This window comes from Heliangelus exortis, chromosome 17 (genome assembly GCF_036169615.1).
Source record: "Heliangelus exortis chromosome 17, bHelExo1.hap1, whole genome shotgun sequence".
NCBI classification, from domain to species: Eukaryota; Metazoa; Chordata; class Aves; order Apodiformes; family Trochilidae; genus Heliangelus; species Heliangelus exortis.
The window spans coordinates 11,361,223-11,384,386 of record NC_092438.1 but is presented as its reverse complement, the minus strand read 5'-3'; the positions used below and the strand labels follow the sequence as shown (position 1 = coordinate 11,384,386).

The 23,164-nt window shown below is 41.1% G+C and overlaps 1 protein-coding gene across 2 annotated transcripts in view; it reads left to right on the top strand.

Annotated features, from left to right (window-relative positions):
* DCUN1D3 (defective in cullin neddylation 1 domain containing 3) overlaps positions 1-23,164 on the top strand; it is a 24,029-nt gene extending 865 nt beyond the window's left edge. The window contains exons 2-5 of one of the 2 annotated variants that reach the window (XR_011729210.1): positions 9,840-9,916; positions 14,341-14,873; positions 15,681-17,980; positions 18,809-23,164. Coding sequence is in view for 1 of the 2 variants with exons in the window: in XM_071760581.1 (XP_071616682.1) it covers positions 14,443-14,873; positions 15,681-16,164 (915 nt within the window). In the remaining variant the exon portion in view is untranslated. Of the gene's footprint in view, positions 1-9,839; positions 9,917-14,340; positions 14,874-15,680 lie in introns of both variants that reach the window. The other variant, XM_071760581.1, reaches the window with a different exon arrangement.

Sequence of the window (23,164 nt, the reverse complement as noted above, 5' to 3'; positions counted from 1 at the left end):
CACTCCGCATTAATCGCTCTTACTCTGGTGGTACTAATGAGCCACTAATAACATCTTAAGTTGTAGCTTGCATAATCAGTGTTTCAGGCAAATACCTGAAAAAAAGATGCCCTTCCCATTAGTGCTGTGGTTGCTGGGAAAGCCTAATTGATTTTTGTTCAAATAATTAATGCTGCTGATAGGGTGGTCTTCAGAATGCTGCATTGATAGCTGAACAGTCTGATGCCAAGAATTGGAATACAGCACTGATCCATAGCTGATAACTTCTATTAAAATGTAAATACCTGCCACATAGTTTAAAAGGGTAGTAGTTTAAGTGCTGTGAAAAAAGGTGAATATCTGTACAACCAAAAAGCACAGAACTGCCTTACCTTTTGAAGATTACAGGCAGGCCTCACTGACAGTTGCAGCTGTGCTGCATGGTCTGTCTGTTTGGGGAGAACAGTTGATCAGAAGACATCTCTTGTAAACATGTTCTTATTTTCTATTTACGAGTCTCTTTGTTAAACAGTTAATGTCTGAGTACTGGTGGTTCTCAAGTGCCTCTGGACACTGATGCATCTTTCCCTCATAAAAGATAACCCTCAGAAAAAGAAAACAAAATCACTTAGTTAAGGCTGCATGTGAAAGTAAAGAGATCTGGCTTCATGTTCTTGTCAGTTCTGTAGTTTGTCATTCAAATCTTACACCTTCCTCGTGCAGGTATGTGTTAGTGCTCTGTGGGAAACCTTTACAGCCCTTTACATGAAAGGCAACACACAATTTAAAGCAAAGATTTTCTGCACATCAGCAGGAAAAGGAAGAGCTTGTGATCTGTGTTGAATTAGTTCAGATTCACAAAGTGCAACTGGCTTTACAAACTTAGTGCAAGTTTGTAATGATTTCTAAAATTCTGGTTATTTCTTAATAGGAAGTTCTGTGCAAATGTGAATGATTGTGATCTTTAAACAATTTTACAAAACTATTTATGGAGGGACTTAGTTTTGATACACTTGGCTGCTCAATGGGATGCTTTTGAAATTTATTGTGATTCATAGCCTGCAATATGATCTGTAATCTGAGGCTGGGTTAGGTGCCTTCTCTGCACAGCTTCTTGTGGGTTTTTTTGGTTTTTTTGTTTGGTTGGTTTTCTAAGTTGAACATTGTCATGTTCACAGCAAATTCTGGCTAATCTGTGTCAGTAGATCTTATGAATTATTGATCTTGGAAATTCATTCATAGTTACATCTTGTTTCCATTTCCTGTGAATTGTATTAAGGAAAGGTAATCAGATGAACTGAAGGAGTGGCTTTGAGAGAAAACTAATAACAGCTCTTGTGGGAGACTGTCATTGAAATTAGTTAAAGCAGCATTGTTGTGTTGTGCAAGAGGAGCTGCCAGACAGTTTGACAGACTTCTAAGACAAAGGGACTTGTTCTGACAAATGTGTGTGAGGATGAGGAAGAGGCTTGGTTCTGCTCCTTGCTTTGGTTCAGCTTAAGGACCAGGAAGAAATCCTGCATGTTGTGTGTATGTGTGTTGGAGCAGGGGGATGTGAAGTAGATGGAAAAGGGGTGGTACAATGGGGGGTAGGCAGGGCTCTCTTGTGCATTTTCCTCGTGGCAGAGAAGGATGTAAAGGTGGTTTGGATGTAAGGAGATGCAGAGCTGCCAAATCAGCAGGAGTGTGAGTCCTCCAGTACTGCTCACAGCTGTCTTGTGCTGTGGCACTCGGTTTTCTTTATTGGTGCTGGGGAAATGTTTAGAAATTTAATTTGGAGCCTTGGAGAACTATACAGTCCATTTTGGTGGGGCTTGGGGAGTTTGTAAGAACTTGAGAAGTGCAGAAACAATGTTATTGTTCCATTAGGCCTGTGGGTCTGTTAGTGGTGAATGAATGTAACAGGAAAACTCTGCTCTCAGTAAGAAGAGACTGTAAAAATAAGGGCATGGGATATTAGAAAAATAGTTCATTCTTTTATCCTCATTCTTAAAAATAAAGGAGATGAAGATTAGCAGCCAGAATTCTGGAGACTGAAAGAACAGTCTGTAAGCACTTGAGAGAACTGGTGGTCTCAGCCAGATAAGAGAGAACCCCCTTAAAAGCATTCATCAGAATTCTTGACTGGGCTCCTTCTCTCTGGCTGCTTGTCCCTAGGGGTCTGCATCTTATCTCCCTGGCTTCCTCTCCTTTATTTGCCTCTGACTAAGAGGCTTTGTCTTCTGGTTACTGGAAGTCTAATAATTGCTGTTGTCTCCTACCTCTTCCTCCTTTTAAAAGTACTGGGTTAAATGACTTCAGTGTTTTGCAGATTAACTGCATTGGTGACATGGATTAATTGTAGACTTGACTAAGTTATTCAGCAGTAATGACATAGAAACTGGACTTGAAACAATGGTAATTTCAAGGTGAATGTTCAAGGCAAACGTTGCCTCTGGTAAAGAAGAAAAATGCCACCTGCAATTTACCCCCTGTAAACACATGTACTGTCTGTGCAAGTGTCTTCTGTACAGAAAGTTGTCTCAAGTGTGTTTTTTGAAACAGTCAGCTTTCTCTCTCCCCTTGCTCTCTTGACTCCAGTTTGAGTCAGTTAATTGCAGCTCTGGGCTGAAGCCTTTTCAGTGAGTGATCAGAAAAGCCAAGCCTTGCAGACGTGCCCCCATCATTCACTTGTACCTCAACCTCACCCTTTTTTCACAAAAGGCTTTGTGGAACTGCTCAGCTGTCAATAACTGCCTGTGGGTGAGGAAGTCTGAGGGTCCCAGGGGTGATGGTGGTTGGCAAACTGAAGGGCAGCTCTGCTTTCCCTTGCACAAATACCAGTATACTTCTAAAGGTGATACAAGGAGGCTCTCCCTGTCACATGGGGCTTTGGTGCAAGAGTTTGGTGATGTTTTTACATTCTGATCTCGATGTTAACCAGAACACAGCAAATAGGGGAAGAGAAAGTGAATCAAAGCTTCTTGCCTAAATGATAATCTGAGAACTAACCCATTTAGACTCATTATGACTCCATTTTGTCTGTGTCTTGAGGGACAGCACTCGGGAGTCCGATGATCTGAATCTTGAAGGAAACAAAATCTGGGGTTTAGGTAAAGGTTATTTAATTGCAGTATTTTGCTGCTTGAGTAGTGGCAATAAGGGGACCTGTTTGTAAATATTAAAGAATTCTTTCATAGAAGTAGGAATACTGTAGAGAAATCAATGAAAGCATAGGTGGTGAGAGAGGATTCCGGTAGAGAGAATGAGCTAATATAGTCTTCTGCTGTCCCTGAAAGAATAGTTATAAATGCTCTTCTGTCTGTGACATCTGTTTTGTGAAAGACAAAACTTACTTAGCAAAATGTGAGAATGCTGTTACTGACCTCCTGTCAGTTTGTTATTCCCAGAAAGTCAGACTGCCAAAGACAGTATGACAATCATAGTTAGTTGTTGTCTTATATTTCCTATTTAATGAACATCAATGGGTTTTTTAGACCAAAAGGATTATGTGCTTCTGAAAAATGTTGGTCTTAATTTTGCATCCACACAGAAGCAAAGAGTGACAGTATTTAGCTCTTACTAAAATCTTTTAGTGTAATGCAACTTTCCCTTCTGCAGCTTTGAAATATCTTATGCAGTCAGCCTTGTCCTTTTGTGTTAAAATTGGAAGGGAGGGAGAAAAAGAATGTTAACACCTATGATTATGGGAGGCGTGTGTAGCTTAATAATAGACTCACAAACATAAATGTCCTAGAACTTGGCTTTGGTCATGTGCTGACTGTTCAATATTTTCATTACAGATGAGTTTGTGCAGAAAGCCTCGAGTACTCTGGATCAGCACACAAATGGGCAGTCTGGAAATGCCAAAGGTCTAATGTATAGCAGCTGCAAGCATGGTCACCTGTGCTTGGAGTTAGTGATTATGTCTTGTGAGGCACAGGATAGATACCTACATGCCTCACATCTCTTGTGAGACACTGGACAGAAAGTGAAATCAAGAATATGTTAAAACTTGGTAACAAAATGTGTGTGTTGGTTGAAGCTGCCACCAGATTTCTCAAGGAGAGCTGAGGGTCTTTGTTATGACTGATGACTTCAGTTCCAGTACTCAGAGGAGTTCAAGTGAAGTTGTTGATGCAGTTAACATTGAAGTGCTGCAACATCCTTTGTATAGTGTAAAGGTTTAGTGTCAGTCACTCTAATAGGGAAGTCAGGACTCAAATCAGTAGCAAGAACTGGGGGCTGTGCTAGCAGGTTTGTGGATTTGCTGCTTTAAAAACTGCAGTCAGTCTGAAAATCCAAACATACGATCTTAAACGACTTTCAGATTTCAGTCCTTCCACTGAGAACAGTTCTTTGGACATAACTTTAATGTGATTCCAGTATTTATGTGTTCAACTGGTAATGAAGTTCCTACACAAATGCATGAAATGAGTGATTCTTTTGGCTGGCAGCCTGTAAACTATGTTACACTTACTGAGATGGCTAGCAGGCCTTCTGTAAACTCCTTATGAGCATCTGCTGCCAGAAGTCATCTTAGGAGGTGGTCTGGCTCTTGTCTTGAGACTTGTCCCTTTGCTGCCCTGTTAGGCAGCTGTGTGGGTCACGGTTCTCACAGCTGCTTTGAAATGTGCTGCACATGAGAGACTTAACCAGAGCTGCTGCAAGGACTTGTCTGTGTGAAGAGTGATTTTTCTCCATTGTTGGAAGCAGTAAGAAATAGAAAGTTAGTCACTTAACTACAATTAGTTTAAAGCCTTCTTATTACAGGAATCACTTGATAACTGCCTGAATTACATTCAGCTGAACATAATGTGTGAACGAGCCTCAGCTGTTTCAAGGGTGAAGTCTGCTAGCTGAGCTTAGTGGAAAAGAAAATCTATGTACACTTAGCTCAGCTTAAAAGTAAATGTTTTTTTGGATTGTAGACCAAGGTGGTTTTTCAGAGTTATTCTGGTTTGGCTACAGGATAGTTGCAGTTTTCTGTAGATAATTTACGGAATTGAATGAGACAGAGTAAGATAAATATTTGTAGCACAGCTACTTTCAGAGGCTCACAGCGAGGTGCATCTGTGTCACATATCTGAGGGTCCTGGTTTCTGTTGGTTTTGCTGTAGAGATGTGAACTGGTTGTGTCTGGGCACCAAGTAATTTCCTTTTGGCATGTGCTGCTTTAATTTTTATATTAATAGATACTGAGGCACTGAAGGACTATCCTACTGAAGGATTATTCTCCTACCACCCTTTGCACGTTAAAAGGAAAAACCCATAAGCCCTCCTTAGGTGATGATTTGTGATTGTGTAAGTGCTGGGCCTTGAGATGGTCTTTGGTATGGCCTTGGACAAGAATCTCAGGGGAGGGCATGAGGGAAGACTGAGATTGAAAAGGGATGGAGATGAAGTGCACAGTGACTGCATCTTTGCTTTTTGAAGGTGGGAGATTCAAACTCATCCAGGGTTTGAGTTAGGTGAAATAAACAAGTTTGTTCGTGTCTAATCTTGTACATCTCATGTATGAGATGGGAAATTGGATGGGATCTGGTTTCAGTTCTGGTTGTACCTTTGCTGAGAACTGATGGTGTCATCCTGAAGAGCCACATCACTTGGCTTTTTTCATTTCCCCTCTGCCTGTTGCCTACCTCAACTCCTTAAAACAAGTCCTGCTGCTGTGTGAATTAGTTCATTAATTTATTTATATTAGAGAAGCACCTGAAGGCACCCTTCTGAGATTATATGCTATTTAGCTAACTGGACTTGGGTTTGCTCTGTGGAAATACAATATTCCTAACAAATCATTCCACCCACCTAATAAAGTAGGATGAAGCACTTAATATGAAAGGATTTAAAACTTTTTAATGGGGCCAAGTGGAACAGACAATGAGAAGTAATCAGTAAATAAGGAACTGTGTGGTTAGAGGGTGTAAAAGAAAGAGAGGGATTGCAGAGTGATGCCATGTGTCTGCTGAAGAAGCTGCTTGAGGAATGTGGTTTCCATGAGAAAAAGTAGTATGGTGCTCTTACTGTCTCTCTGCATAATTCTTCATACTATTATTTATTTTCTTTTAAGCCATTCTTGTATAGTTAGCTGCATACAGTGAAATAGGGATCTGAAACATCTGTTCCATTATTTTTAAGACTACTTGTTGCAGTTTCAGTAGGAAGTGTGTTGTCATGCCCTGTGTCTTAGTACTCTCAAAGAGTGCAGAAAGCAGATTTCTTTTGCCCAGGGTCTTGAATGGAAAAAACCCCCTTGATATCGCAGGTCTGGACTTGAAGTGATAGCACACCACATCAAGATGCAGTTTTTAAACAGATTTTTGTCTGCTTGGTTTTGCCTGATTTTGGTGACACTGTGGCTTCTATGAGGAGGTTTGGTGATAGCTCTGGTTCTTGGCGCTGAGAGCAAGCCCAGCATTACAGGCTGTAGATACGATGAAGCAGCTTCTGAATCTTTTGTTACCTGGATTTTTTTAAAGATGTTTTTGCACCTGCTCCTCTCTTCCCACCTTTTTTACTATGGTCTTTCTCAAACAAGTCCACATCTCATTTGAGCTAAAGTATTCAGACTTCCAGCTTACATGTTTTCAGGCTTGTACCTGCTTGGCTTTCCTGCTGACTGCCATTTTGCTGTCTGCCAAATGGCAGCCAAGACTCTGCAGGGCCTCTTCTCATGTGCCTCTATAACTACCTTGTACTCTGATCAGGTGTGCAGAGACAAAATTTATCCAATGTGGTCAGATTTCTAAACACTCCAGTTTGTTTCTGAAGCTCAAAGTGAGAATAATCAGAAATAGTTTGCCATCCTGATAGGGAACAGATTGACATCCCCTCTGTGTGCCCCCAAAATCATAACCTGGCTCTAGGCCATTGAAAGGTGCTTGAACTGCAGCAAGCCTGACAAACTAATAATTCATTTTTGACTCATTGCAGCAGGACTTTCCTGCTTTTAGACTCCCTTTTAAATAACTTTGCATAAATGTGTTTCTGCAGCAGAGGTGCAGAGCAGATCTGTGTGACAGCCCAGCTCTTGGTTGGGGATGTGGTGGGGTGTCTTCTGTGCCCTTTGTGCTGGACTCTTGGGTGCTTTTGCTGAGGAAGTTTCACTGCAAGTTATGACTAACAAGCAGTTTCCATAACATGATGGCTTTGCTGACTGAAGCTTCATTTATGCTTTAACACTGATCCACCAAGTGCTGTAGTCTAAAAGTCTTAACTGCACAGTGTAATATAATGAACATGAAGAGTTCATCCTCTCAATTTCTGCTTGCTGAAGAGGGTAAAGATACCACCTGTTCTTCACTGACTCCCACAGAGAAGCAGGGAAAGTTGGTTTTTGTGAGAGCTGTCAGCTCTTGCCCCTGGAAGAGCTGTTGAGGAGAAGAGCTGAGGGCAGCAGTGGCTTTGGCAGCGTCCCTGCAGTGGGATCCTCACTGCACTGCTGCTCAGGAGAGTCAGAAGCAGAGGGGAGGCAGAAGCAGGTGCAAAAAGAGGCAGGTGAGCAAAACAAAAGTCTCCATAGCCCTGAGGGTGCACACCATTTACTCACTGTCCTAGTGGACTGCTGAGGGATTGCTCGGGAAGGGAGCAGGCTGTTCTCTGAGTTATTGTAGTGTGACTCTCCTCCTGCAGGGCAAGATGCTTGGTGACTGTAGCATATGGCTGTACCTTGCAAGCCAAACCCAAGGACTCAATTAAAATCTATGCCACTAAAGTGTTGATGCTTCCTTCCAACCCTGCTGCACTCACCTTGCATGATTTAGGATGAAGTCAGCCACAAGGCATTGCTGTGCTATGATAGCCTTTAAATACAGACTTGAAGAGCTTGGTTTTTTCAACTGCTGAATCATACTAACTTTTTATGTCACTTATATGTCACTTTATGTATCCTATAATTGGATTGCCACAGAAGTTCTCACTTGCTCCTTCATAAAAAATAAAAAAAGGTGAAGTGGGCAACTTGGTAGAATAGAATTAGTAAGAATGGGGGAAGAATTGTAGCTGCTATTTCTAACAGATGTTAAAACTTCTGGCCCCACTGTGTGTGTACAGGTCATCCAACCTGGAAACTGCTTCAAACAACCAGAAAAAGTTTGGTTATTGATAGGTAGGGCTTCATAAGATTCAGCTTCTTTTGAACTTGAAATAAGTGTTTGCTGCCCATGTGTGTTGTAGTCAGCTGGAAATATAGATTTGGTGGATGGTAGGTTTCTTCCAAAGAAATACAAATCTGTTTGAAAAGTAGTTTATTGCACAAAGTTGCCATGACAATGGTTTTTAAAATGTGATGTGTAAAAAGTTGCTTGTCCTCTATTTAAACAGGTTCCCAGGGGAAAGAGTCTGCAGTGCCCTGTCCTTCCCATCTCTTCTTTCTTCCCCTGATGATTTATAAAAGGAATTATTTAGTTGCAGAAGGCCAACAGAAATTAACATAGAAGTGCCAGATGCTACAGTTTTCTTAAGTTCTTGAAATTCATGGCATGCTATGGTCAAATAGAAAGAAATCCAAGCTAGTGCTTCCAATGCAAGAGAGGCAGGAACTCCTGTTCTTGTGTACACTTGAGCTGGCTGGTGGCTGTGTACCCACACAAGGCAGCCCTTTCAGCAGGAGTGTATCCTAAAAGAGCTGCAAGACCATCAGAGGGCAAAAAAGTTGATTGTGTGGAAGATGAGGTTTGGAAGCAGAGGATAAAAATGCAGAGAGAAGTGGGCTTTTCAGAGTATCCATCTCAAATGCCTAAAAATGATTCAGCAGAGACACTTCTTTGCTCTGTGTGCATCACAGGCAAAAGTACCACTCTGCAATTTCTAGGGGTTTTGAAGTGCTTTTAGTGCCTGTTTCTCCAGGCTTGTGCATTTTTTTAAAAGCTTTGATCTGAAGTAGGTTTTATTTGCTGATAAAATTTGTCCTGATCTGCATATAGGACTCAAGTTTGGGAAAACTGAACTTAGGTGGAGATTGGTGTGTGTGATAAGAACTTATTTCATGGTTGTCTTTCTACATCCATCCCCTACTTTTTACTAAAGAAAGCACTGAACAAGCTAATGTTCCCACTTGTTTCTTTAGAAGTATGCAGAAAGTGTGTGAAGTGTGCAGAAAGGCAGATTTTGATCACCTGTCTGCACCCTGGTTGTACTGAGAGCTGTAAAAGCAAGACAGTTTAGTGTCTCTGTTAGCATGGTAGAACAGAGGAGTTTTGCCAGAGCTTTCTTGGTGTTTTTTCTAGATGAGATACAAACAGAGGTGTTGATTAGTTGCTGCAGTTGCAGCTCTTGCTACACAAACCAGACATACCTTTGTCTGTCATCTTTTTTTCAGAGCCTTGTTGTTATGTAGCAAAGCTGGGAATTCAAGAGAAGCAAAGTTGAGCCAACTCAACTGATCATGGGAAAACAAACAGAGAAAAGAATGTGCTAGAGAATGAAAAAAGAAAATTACTTTCTAGACCCAAATTATGCTTTGCTAGGTAGCAGCTGTCTGGCATTCACAGATTAAACAGCCTCTCAGCTAACAGGCATTGGCAATGGTAGCATGTCCTCTGTTTTGCTTTGAGTGCATGAAATGAGGAATTAACTCTCCCCTGCTGAAAGCCATAAAAGTATCCGGAAGTGTGTGTTTACTTCTAACAAACATTTAAACTTGTCTGTTGTACTCAGTACCTGATTTATGCTTTATATGACAATGCAGAGTTGGTGGTGTTAGTGCTTCTCTGCAAGTCAAAAAGTGAAATAGTTTTATAAAAGCAGTCTTTCAACAAATGGATTTTTTGCTATGAAAGGTTTTATTGGGTGCATAGTTGCTTCTGAGAGATTTGATGCATTTTTTGGTTTTTGTAGTTTCTTCTAAATGTAATGATTTGTGTGGTCCTTTTGTCTTGCAGTGTTCCATGTGGAACCCGGGGAGCCTGAAGGAGGCTGTGGAAGCCAGTGGAATGATTCCCTGTGTAGCTGAAACCAGGTAAGTATTAGATGTTTGCTTACAAGATCACTTGCCCAGCATCATCTGTTAGAGCAGATTGGTTGCAATGATCCTGTTGTTCCTTCCCAAAGGGAAGCTGTGTGTGTCTGTTCAGAGCTGGAAAAACATGGGGAACCCATGTACTGTTCCCTGCTATTTTAGAAGTTGTGTAGAGAAACTTTGCAAAGTTCTTGCAGACTTTGCTCAAGTGTTTGCAAAAAGTAGAGGCTGGGCTGAGAGGTGGTTAAGTTCTAGCAATGTTGTCTTTGCCTTAGCTAATGAACTGCTACTTGGGAAGGGATTTAATGGTTGGCTGAGCTGTGTCCCCTTTTGTCATGAGATTTCCTAAATTTGTCTTTGAGGTGTTCTTGAATGCATGGATTTTTTCCCATCTCTCTTGATATTTTCTGTTTTGAAACTCATTGAAAATACTTTGTGATGCAACACTTTATTAAACAGCATAATGCTTGGCTGTGTTTTGTTATTCTCTGGATGTATTCAATAATTTCTATTACTACAATAATGTTAGTCATTAAAGAAAAGTACAAGGTTACTTAAATATCTCATTTGCATCTTCTTTCCTCCTGCCAGCTCTCCCCCACTTGAGTTCTGCAGTTTTAGTTGTGCCATGGTGTGCTTTTAAGACAGAGAATTATTACTGAGTCACTTTAATGTTTTGCACCCTTCAGATTTTGGGTTACATGGGATCTGGTCACTTGAAAATTCTGGTCACTTGAAAAATGTGACCAGAAAAAAAAAACCAAAGCAAGCAAAACAAAAACCCACCACAAAAAAACAAAAGGAAAAACAAAGAAACAAAACAACTCCCCCCCTCTCAAAGCAAACAAACAAACAAACAAACAAAAACAACCCAAAACCCCACCCCACACTCGAAAAAATCCCCAAACAACTTCATCAAGCACTAGCAAGGTCTTTACAATTTTTTCTATTTTTTCCCTTTAATGTATTGGCCAACACAATTCTACACCTCACTTGTTCTTCGAGGGTGGGTGGCTTCCCTTTAACTGGCTGTAGGCACCAGCAGTTGTCTTCCTGTGTTTCCCCTTGCTGACTCCCTTCTAGAAAGGACCACAGAACACCATTGTTGATCTCTGCTTTGCTTTCCTGTTGTGTGGAAGGTGGTGGCCCCATGGGCATCTTGGTGATTCATGTTTACTGTAGGTTGTTGCTTAATACTTGTCTGAGTAATCAAACTTCTTTGGGAGCACTGTGTCCTGTAGTGCTGAATGCATTCCAACCTTAGTCCTAAATTTTTATCTTTTTTAGTAGAACAGCAAAACTGGTGATCAGCACTGCCTTTTGTGCCTCACTGTTCCATTGGTCCAGCCTGTTAAAGTAGTTTTGCTCTTGGGAACCAAACCTGCCAGGAACTGATGCTTTGCTGCCAGTCCAGTGTAACCTTTGGGAATGTGAGGAGTTGCTCTGCATCCAGCTGGGAGAAATTCTCTGCACATCCTTGTGCCTGTGCTGTGACCAGCGTGGCCTGGATGTGCCATCTGCTGTGCTCTGCAGTTAAATGAGGAGCTCAGGTTGTTTTCCTGAGGATGCTTTCTCATACTCCTTGAACACTGACCTGAAAGCAGCTCCCGGTGCTGCAACTGGATCCTGTCCCTTAACAAAATTGCCGAGTTCTCCCACTTGTTTCTGTCTCCTCCTGAGGCTCTTGTTCTTTTCGTGCCTTGAAACCTGAGTCATGTAGGAAGCGGAGGTGACCAGTGAGTGAAGTGGATCCAGCTCAGTGCAGGCATTTTATAAAAGGGTAACTGATGGAGCTCCAAAAGCCTTGTCTCCTAAAAAACCACAGAGGCGCACAAACTGCCAGCGGATGCAGTCTGACTTTTTTTTTTTTTTTTTTTTTTTTCCAAGCCGGTTTTGCTATTTTTGGGGTAGAATGCTTTAAAGTATCTGGCACATGGCATCAAGTTTCACGTAGTAGAAAAGTGAGGAACTGCAGCAACTGTACTTCAGTACCTTCCAGCATTTGTTCAAAAGGAGCAGGATTGTGCTCTGAAAACCTCCTTGGCAGGGAGAAGGAAGAATTCTGTTCCTGCAGGGAGGAGCAGTGCAAGCAGAGCCCAGACAGGGGCTCTTCAGGAGCAGCAGCAGCTCCTGGTAAGGCAAGTAGGTTGGAGTACAGAAAATGAGGGGTAGAAGAGGGGTACAGAAAATGTGGGGAAGGAGGTTAACTCGTGCTCTGGGGGTTAATGTTACTGTGGTCTCTGTGGGCTTTGGAAATAACTGTCAGGACATTTCCTCACATACAGGTGTTTAGGAATGACAGCAAATGACAATAAACCCTCTCTGTTTCATCACACTGGTGATGTCAGTTTGTAGACTTGAGTATCAGATTATTATCATCATTACTACAAGCTGTTGCTTAGGAAGCATGACAGCATGAATCACTTCCATTAGGAAATCTTATGGACAGAGTATGTAAGTTAGTCTTGCAAACTGGTTTTTTTTTTAACTCTAAATTTGAATGAGTACATTAAATTGGATTAATCTTTGTCCTTTATGCTGCCTGTGATTTGACTACTACCTGTTACTTCAGCTGACAGTACTGTCCCCTAACAGGCAGCTTTTCTTTAGGCTGTCTGTAGGGTAAAGCAGTTCCAGACCCCCAACAGCTAATAATTGCTTTTATGTGTTTAGGCAGAAAGTTTTATAAACTAGTTAAACTCTGCTTTAATACTAGCTTTACTCATTTTTTTTTTTTATGCTGTTCCTTTAGTTGCATGCTTCTCTCTAAAGAAAAACTTAACCAAAGTAGTGCTTAGCTGCCTCTGAGAACCTGATGGAAGAGTAAGAATTAGTGTTGACTGAGCACTTGAATTCTGATTAATGTAAAGAGGGGGGAAGACAGCTCTGATTTGGAAGCCAACTGCTAAGCAGTAATTTACACTGTCCAATAAAATCCTGTTTCTTCTGTTGTAATGAAAAAATGACTGGTGTAGGCTGGAGAAGGGAAGGCAGGTAGTTGAAACCACTATCTTGGCTGTTGTACTGCCAAAATTATCTTTTTTGCTCATCAGACTGCATACATGCTGCTTTGCCAAAACAGGTACAATGGCTGAGAGAAGATTTGTGTCTAATCCTAATTTTACAGAGAATTAATTTGTGCTTGGTGCTGATGTTCCAAATTGGTTTGCAGCTTAAAGCAGGGCTTCAGACTCGGTAGAGCTTCACCCAGGAAAGAATACAGAAAAATTGCCAAAACATCTATTTTATTTCTTAATTTTTATTTTATTTAATCTCTTCTTTCTTGTTCTGCTTCTGTAATCTGGAGGTAGTAAACAAAGACAAGGCAAACCCAATATTTATATTTGAGGCTTTTGCCTAACTGACAGTGGAGGTGAAATGCAAATAAGTGGGTAAAGGAGGAATATGATAAGCAATTTCTTTCTTGGAGTTGATGTTTCTGAGAAATGGAGTGTCCATGGTGTGCCTGCATGCTGATAGGGTCAGAGTGCTGGCTTGGTTTTGATAGGAAAAAATTAAGAAACCTTTCTGTGGGTAAAGTATCTTTTCAAGTATGCAAAGCTTGAACATTGTGATTTATAAAAACAGGATGATGAAATAATTTTGGTATTTCACTTTTTTTTTTTTTTTTTAAGAAAGCTGAACTGGAACTACTATACTTACCTGCAAGTGTATTTGTCTATAAAAAATTTCATTATGAAGGCCCCCTACCCCCATCTGCTTTGTTACCTGAAGGAGGAGCCCACTTGGAATAAGGCATGATTTTTTCATGAAAAATGTGTTGCTCCCTTTCTGCAAACACACTCTGTGTATGAGTTACTAACAAAAATCTAGATTCCAAACTCTATTTAAAAGAAAAAAAACCAACACAAACCCACAGCTTTCTACCCCATCCTTCCTTTACCTCCCTTCTTCCCCCACAAAAAAGACCCCAATCCCCTTTTGCTCATTTGCTGAAGGCACAGTCTGAATCTAATGCCTAAGACTCTGCCAGGTTGTCCCACCAGAGTCCCTCCCCCAGTGCTTTGTTTTGGTGTTTTATATTCTATATATAAAATGTGGGTATACTTTTACAAACCATTTCCTTTAAAATATTTCTGTGTTAGAGTAGTCTGTCCTGATGAAGTCTGTATGTGAATCAACCTCTTTGTAACCTATGTTACAGTAAGAATTTTAGGAATTTCCTTTATTAGGACCCGTTAATGTACTGCAACCACTGAGTGAGCTGAATTGATTTCTAGGTAAAACAGTCCAAAATTGCCTGAAATTTATGGCATATGCCAACCTCCTGTACACTGCTCCTTTCAGTAGGCAAAACTGAAATATTCTGAGTTGGTCTCTCAGTGGTGAATGTTATTCCACATTTAATACTTCCAGTATTCTTTGTGGGGAAACAGCAGCTTGACTCTGAAACTGTTTTCCAGGTTAGCTGCCTGCTGTTAGTGGCATGGTGAGATGTGCTGAAGATCAGCTGCCAGGGTGTCCGACAGGAAGGGGACCACTCTAGAAGCTGGGCTTGCAACATCATGGGCCAGTGTGTCACCAAGTGCAAGAATCCTTCTTCTACCCTTGGCAGCAAAAATGGGGAAAGGGAATCTGGCAGCAAGTCACATAGTAAGAGAAGTGCAGTCCACAAAGATGACCATGGTTCAGCTGGTGGGAAGGCCACAGGAGATATACTTGTGAATGGGACAAAGAAAACGGATGCTGCTGTAGAATCCAGTCAGCCTCCAACCTTTTCTGGAGATACAAAGAAAGACTCTGTTTCCAGTGCAGAAGAATCTTCACTCCAAAGGATTGGGGAGTTGTTCAGGAGGTATAAGGATGAACGGGAAGATGCCATACTGGAAGAAGGAATGGAACGATTTTGCAATGACCTCTGTGTTGATCCCACTGAATTTAAAGTACTAGTTTTGGCTTGGAAATTCCAGGCTGCTACCATGTGCAAATTTACAAGGTTAGTTCTTGTAGAACTTGTAATTATTTTCATATGTTAAAGTATATCCTGTCATCTGTATGTTGGAGAGACAGCCTCATTAGCTTCACTTGCTTATTTCTTCTAGCACTTAGATTTTCATCAAATTAATTCCTACCACTGCAGAAGGTAAGCTTTATATTGTCCTCTTTTCCCCTTCACAGTGAATTTCAGAACTGAAAATATGCTGTTGGACATCATGGTGCTAAAGGTGAATGGTGTAGTGAGATTCTGTAGACATTACTGTATCCAGCATTATCTTGGTGATGAGATTGGAGACTGAAATTAATTTTCACTTTAAAATTTCTGTGAGATTCCTCAGTAATTGCTACCAACTGTTACCATTCTGTGAAAAACTGACAGACTGCTTCCTAAGAATTGTTCTTGCCCAACCATTGCTACACTTAATGTCTTTTTCTAAGAGCAATCCTGTTAAAGCACCAAGAGGGAAGGAAACTCAAGGTTTTTGACACCTGTAGCTGTTTCATAGTGGCTGATGGTACCACTGAACGTGTAGTATAGAGGAGTCAGCCAGCCAGAATAATCTCAAATGCCAACAGTGTCCCAGCAGATCTGGGTGGTGTCTGTGGCTGTCTAAGCCATTTGGAACTTCTTGGAAGTTTCTTTTTCCAATATCTCCCATTGCAAAGAGCTTTGTGCCAGCTGGGCTGAGAGCACCTCTTGTCCAGATGACCCCTTCCCATTTGTCACAGTGGGATGGGGGGGACATCTCAGTGTGAGAGGGCGGTGGGAAGTGCTGGCATTAATTTCTCTTCTCTTGCTTAATAGGAAGGAGTTTTTTGAAGGCTGCAAAGCAATAAATGCAGACAGCATTGACAGCATCTGTGCAAGGTTCTCCAGCCTCTTGAATGAAGCCAAGCAGGAAGATAAATTCAAGGATCTCTATCGTTTCACCTTCCAGTTTGGCCTGGACTCTGAGGAAGGACAGAGGTCGCTACATCGGGAAATAGCCATTGCCCTTTGGAAATTAGTCTTCACCCAAAACAAGCCCCCAATTTTGGACCAGTGGTTACACTTCCTCACTGAGAACCCCTCAGGAATCAAGGGAATCTCCCGGGACACGTGGAACATGTTTCTAAATTTTACTCAGGTGATTGGACCGGACCTTAGCAACTACAGTGAGGACGAGGCCTGGCCGAGTCTCTTCGATACCTTTGTGGAGTGGGAAATGGAACGAAGGAAAAAGGAAGAGGAAACCAAATGTGTTACCTATTCAGACACAGAGGGCCTGTGTGTGGAAGAACAGACTTAGCAGCATCAAAGCAGCAGTGAGGAAAACAACCTGTTGCCCTTCATATATTGTAAACTCTGGATGTTTCTGGAAATTACCGAGGCTCCAGATTTTTCTACTTTACACCTTTTTCTGCCTTGTCTTTGAAAGGGCTCTAAAATGCTGTATCATGTTTTAGGCACTTTCTTAATTTTGGTTATTCCTTTTACTCTTGCCCTGAAATATTTGACCCTCGCTACAAGTTAAAAGTTTTGGGGTTGTTTAAGACTTCTGATTAGTATAAGTAAGTCTGATATTTCTTGCACAATGTAGATCTTTTTAGTTAGGTTAAATTAACATTGTTAAATTATACAGTGCCAGATTAAGTTTTTCATACTACATCTGTCAGGGCAGGTCTGTACTGTGTGTAGTGCTGTTTACATTGTTGAAATTTTAGGCTGTAATAATTTTAAGGTTTTATACCAAGATGAACAGCAGTGTTAACTGTTAATGCATTAATCCCCCCCAGTAATAAGACTCTAAAAACCAACACGAGCAACAGCTTTTTGTAAGATTGCAAGTTCCCATTTTAAGCTAACACTTAGTGAATGAGCCCAGATCATTCCATTTTTTGGAGTTTCAAACTAAATGTTGGGATTGTTTTATAAAATTACTGTACCTGTCAGTCAACTGAGTGGTAGATGACTATTTGTATCCAGATCTCTTACACATGACATAATAAAAGAGCAGTACTACCTCAGTTTTATTGAAAGTGGACTTCTCGATGGACTTCCATTTTCTCTGGAAGTTGTATTTTTGTGGTTACATGAGAATATTTTTACTTGACTAAAAGAACCAAAGGTTCTGCTTCTTAAGTTTGCTAAACATGGACAGAAGCAACATACAGACCCTAAGTCTTCAAGGAAAACTGTGGTATAATTCTGCTTTAATTAATTTGATTTATACCTAAAGTATAACCTTACTTGTCTGGCAAGCACAGTACTTCTATGTAAAGGAACTATCTCTTGCATTAATTTTGAAAAAACAGGTTTTTTAAACCTATGTTTAATTGCTAAATTGCAGTTAATACTCCATACTTTCTGGAGCAACAATATTGGCATCTGATGACAGAGTGAATTCTTAATGTGTTCTTAATGACAACAGTATAGATGAGTCATTTTTAGACTGATTTGATAATATTTGGATAGGAGTCAATTTATTATTTTACAATGCCTGTATTGGGAATATTTGCCTGTTGAAACTGTTGTGACTTAAAGGGAGTTTTATTAACACTGGTTGAAACTTTTTTGGTTATTGATGCTACCTTTTTTAATTTTTAGTATGTCAACTTTTTTACACCTTTTGGTAAAAGGGATGATTGCCAAGGCTTTCTACAGAGCTAAGTACTGGCTTAATGAATTTGATACACTTCCATTACACACCATTTATTTTCAGAGCTGCATTTCAGAATCATAAACTGGCTTCAATCTAAAAAAAAAAAGCCCAAAACGAAAGATGTGGACAGTGATCCATAGCATCTAATTGTTTTTGTGACATAAATGTTTTAAAGCTAAAAGGAAACAGATTTTGCTGCTTTTGCTGCTGTGCAGCCTATGCAATAGCTTGGGTCTGAGATCATAAATCACTAACAAGATGTGGGTATTGAAGGCTGTTTAAAAGCAAACCCAAAAGCCAGAGATAGCACCTCTTTCATCTAATAAAAGGAGAGTTTGGTCTGTACTGCATTTGCAAGGTCTTGCTGGGAGATGTGGTAAACTAGAAAACAAATGTCATTGTTCCAGATGCAGCTGAATCTGTCCCTTTGCAGGAGGAGAGCCCTGAACTTGCTGTATTATAGGTAAATATACCCAAAGCTTTGTCCTTGCTACTATAACCTTCCAAGCTACTGTGGCACTGTTTGGCAGCAAAACCTTACTCTGATTTGATGAGCAGAGGAGGCCAAAGCACTTGTGCTTGGTTAATTGAATTTATATTGAGTTTTGCCAGTGCTGTTACTTTAAAAAGAAAAAAAAATCCCCAACAGAGGATGCTTTGTTAGCAAAAGTTCCAAGTGGAGACAGATTTGATAGAAAATGAGGATTGTATTTATCTTTGAGACTACTAATTAATTTGGCTATTAAATGCTTTGGTCATCACTTAATTTTTTTTTTTTCCTAGAGGGAATTTAAAAAGCCCAGAGTGTGAAAGCTCTCAGCTGGACAGCCAGGGCCTGCATGTGCACAGGGTCATGGCAGTGGCTGCTCCTGGTTTGTGTGCTGAGCTGCAGCAGCTCTGGAGGGTGAGGGATGGAGCTCTGTAAGGAAGGGATTTACCTTGTGGTCTGAATGTGGACTGCAAGAAGGAGATAAATTTGTAGCACTTCAAGGCTAAGCCATTTTAGTGTAATGTAATACAGCAGCCTTGGAAAGATGTAGTGGTGGATGTATAAGAAGGGAAAATCTTATTTCCTGTTGGGAAAAGGGAATTCTATACATAAAATTCTCAGAGGCTGAAGTTCAATGCTTTGCATACAAGAGGATGGCCTTGCTCTTGTTCTGCTGCCTTCAGCCTAGCAGAAGCAACTCCACCCATTGGGTAGAATATTTGGGAAAACAGCCAAATGATCTGTCTAGCAAAGTACCATTTATTTTTAACCTAACTTGAATTTCTTAATTGCCATTTACAGAATAAAAGCCAGACCTGTATCAGTTTTAAACTCCTGACCCGGGAGCTGAAGGTGCAACTCTGTGGCAGTGCTGACAGTGAGAGAGGGCATCAGACCTCCCATTGGATTTCCTGGTGATTTTATGATCCTAAATAGACCATACTCTGTAGTGCTGGTGTACCTGTGTGGGAGCAGTGGGGGTTTTATACTTGTTTCTGAGAAGTTATAACAATATTGGAGACTCTGAAAATCTGCTTGTTTAATGGTTAAACTGTGAATATCTGTGGAGCAGGCCAAATACATTCACTTTTCATTTTGATATAATTTTAATCTTTATTGTGGAGGGCACAGGACTGTAGTAGACAGTGATGCTGATGAAATCCTTGAAACCATTGCAACTATTTAATTTTTTTCATTAGAGTATGCATTAGAAAACTTGGTGCATGTAGTGAATCTGCTGCAACTTGGGATAAATTAACTATAGTTAACTATATAAATAGTTTTAGTAATATACTGGAAAACTGGTCTGATATCCACACACGGGCATTTTATTGCCTTCCCATATACACGAAGAAACACAGCTCCTGTAAATTTTACTCCCCAGTAATGAAACACTGACACCTGCACCATATTATTGTTTGCAACACTTTTGGCTCCCAGATCAACTGGAGGCTCAGTTTGCTGATTTTTACTTGTGTGGGTGTGTTTCTGAGGTTAACTACTATTTATTGATTAAAGTAAGGATTTGAAAGATTTCTCCCATGGCTGGCCATAAAAACTGGTTGATTAATTGAAACAACACTGAATTGTGAGTTTACTTGCTGCTGGTGCTATTCCACATGGAGAATTATAGCTTTTTAATAGAGTGCAATTGTAATGGAAGAACCACAGGGAAAATAAATGAAGGTGAGACAGGTGACATAAAATCAGACAGCTGAAGCTGAGCCAGATCTCTGTGCCTCGGCACTGGCTTCCCCAGGCTGGCACAGCAGATCTGCTCAGCTCTGAACCACTGTAGCTTTTCAGGCAAGGACATTAAAGAGCATGAAAGGAGCTACTGAGAGACACAGAGCTGGCTGCAGAGAGATGCAGCCCCTCCTCAGCCCCATGGCAGGGTGGCTGCTGGGGGGGCTCAGGGTGCTGCAGGGGGCAGCAGCTTTGCCTCTGATTTTTATTTCACTCCATGTGTGTCTGTCAGAGCCTGAAGAACCCATGGATCCCAGGACAGGTCCTGTCCCCTGTGGTTCCCAGACATGGCTGTGCACTGACCAGTGACCTTAGGATCTTCATGACATTATCAATGGAAGTATCTTCCTTACTGTTCTAAGCCTTTTTTCAAAACAAAACAAAAACCAAACAAAACCCAACCCAGTTAAATTAAAGAAACACCATGTAGTTAATAACCACATAAGTCATGATGTAATTTGTTGGCTGAGGTTCTATCATTCCCATTCACTGGGGAGTTACTGTGAATGGGACTTGAGAGTTTACAGAGTTTCTGGGACTTGCAGCCTTGTGTTCTGCAGTGTGATCCTTTTTTAGAAGATTCTTGGTAAATTGGGCACCCAGTTCTTCCCCTGAACTCACTCTGCTCAAAATGTGTCTGTGTGAAGGTCCTTTCTTATTAAAATGGAAGATGCTTAACAAGAAACTCAAAATTCTTTCAATATACAGCAAAACAAAAATATTTTTTTAAATCGGTATTGAAAATAATCATCTGCTTAAATTTTGTTGTGTGCAAACAAAACCACCAGTGTTAAAATTTACTCTCTGGACTACTGAAGATTCAGTCTTTGGTTTTATATTGTCAGCTGAAGTGAAATATATGAGATTGTAAGACAGAAGGCTGTAACTCCTTCACTATGAAGTACATAGGTATCTCTACCTCTTGTTCTTAGACTTGAAGAGTTTAAGGTTACCATCCTTTTCTCCCAGGACTTTGTCTGGATGAGTAATCTAAATTTTTTTATTGACCCAAGTATTACCTATTTACTGTACTTTTGGGTGTATTGCTTTTAATCTGGATACAATTGCCTCTTGGAAAGGGAGCCAAGTCAAGCTGCAAACAGAAGTGTCTCTTCTCCTGGGTGCTGGTTTTGGAGTGCAATAGAATGAGTGGCTGGAGCTGCATTGCATGTGGCTCAGGGGTTTTTGTCATCACTCATCCTCTTTCCTGGTCAGGCTCCCTGAACTGGCAGTGAGTTGAAGATGGAGCAGCTGCTTCCCAAGCAGAAGGCATCAGGCTTTTTATTGGCCCTTGAAAAACTTTAGGAACCCACCTGGTGCAATGCTCTGAGTGTTGTTTTCTTCTGATGAACAGTGCTGCTTTTTGTTCCATGCTGGACTCTGCCTCTAACACCCAGCAAAGGTGGGAGCTGCAGAAGTGTAAAGGCCACACACATCCTTTTCCTCCCTGAGGTCAGAGTCTCACTCAGGATAAAGCCCTTATTCTGGGGCAGAGCTGGAGTGTTCTCAAGTGTAGTGAAGATGCCAGAGTGGCTTCAGTACCAGCCCACTGGATTCAGTGATGTGTTTGGGTAGTGTCTCTTTTCATGCAATGCATCTGTGCCTCTTCCTTTCCTCCCCCAAAGAAAACTGGAACAGAGTTACTGTCATTGGGAACCCCACAGAGATGTTGTGCCATAGCAACTCTTGCTACAAGTTTCTTCTCCCAGTCTGAGGGCTCCTTTTGGGGTGTGACCTCTTGCACTGTCTCTCTGGGAACATATTTGAAGGGACTGGGAGGAGTGATCTGTAAAAGGAGCAGGAATTAGTCCTGCTAACAGCTTGCCTTAAATCACTGGTGTTACAGCAGCTCCTCACTACTACTGCAATCCCCAGACTTTCTGTAGTTAGGTTTTAAAATCCAGCAGCTTCTGGAGGTTGTACAACGTACTTATTTTTACAATGGTTCTGTCTCTGCTTAGTTGCCCTCTTCAGATAAGCTCTTTTTGGATGTCATTTCACATAAAAAAAAAAAAAAAACCAAAACCCCAAACCAACAAGCTTCACAACTAGTCCATCTCTGATGTTGCTATCATTTCGTGGTGCGTTTTTTTGGTGTTTTTTTTTTTTTTTACACCCCTCCCATAAATTTTATTTGGATTAAAGGCTGCCTACTGTTGGTGTTTACTTGAATGTTGGCATTTTATGCAGTTACAGCTGCTGACTCTGCTCTTCTCTGGGCCCAAGAGAGGGGAGATTGTGTGACCAGAGGTGGCAAACCTGCAGAGGATCAGTGGAGCTGAGGGCTGCTGTTTGTGTACTCCCATGTGTGTTACAGGTTAGAGGACCTCACAGACTGCTGCTTTGTATTCTGAACTTGTGACTGTTGTTTAAGTCACACTAAACATAATTATCTTAAAATATGCTTGCTTTTTTATCTCTTTAACAGTCTTTTTAAAATGGGGATGGGTTGGCAGGAGTGGCTGGAGGACATTGTATTGTTACTTGGTGTTACCTGAGTTCCAAGAGACTTGGATGCAGCTGGCAGACACTGCAGGGAGGAGAAGGGCCTGGGAGAGGGAGTTGACACAGCTGGATTTCTTGGAGTACTTGCTTGTGGATATGGGCCTCAGTTTAGCCTCGTGTCACCTGTTGTGGAAGGAATGCATTTTGGTGGTGTGTTTGCTGCCAGGGATGTTAACTAATTCTGAGGAGACAGTGAGAACACCTTCTTGTGGCTTTCCCTGAACTGCACAGGAATCCAGCTGATGGATCTCTCCTTCATTAACCAGCAGGGGTGGATTGGATCACATTGCTGTTCTTCTGGGGGGGCTGGAGGGTGGTTTTTTTTGCCTTTTCAGACTTAGCCACAAGATAACCACGTATGAGCCAATTTTCTCACTCTGGGAAACACTGAAGGTGTTGTGTGCTGTGGAGCAGAGGGTGCAGCTGTGTGCAGGCAGCAGGGTCAGAGGTGCTGTGCAAAGGTAATGATTGGCAACAGCTGGAGTCAGTGCTGTCTCGTGCAGGATCCTTTCTTTTAAAAGGGTTGTGGCCAAATGTGAAGAAATGATTTAGAGGAAATGTGGGATAAGTTCAAGATGATGCATCTGCTGAGTCCTGTTTGTAGGTTTACAATGGCTTTTACCAGAATTTGCTCACTGTTGTTGTCTGGACCAGAAGGGAAACAGCATCTTCTAGAATGTGCAATTTAAGGCACAGTGCAAAAAAAAAAAAAGGTTTTTAACACGAAGGTTGTCTTTGCTTGATAGCAATCCTGAGTGCAATGTTTTTGTCATGTCCCTTTTGGAAGAAGAGCATTAAGTGCTGGCTGAGACTTTTCTTATAAGCGAAGCATTGGTTTGTCCTTTACTGACTTCTTGTGGAATTTGTGCCAGATGTGTATTAAATATTTTGGTGCTTTTTTTCTAA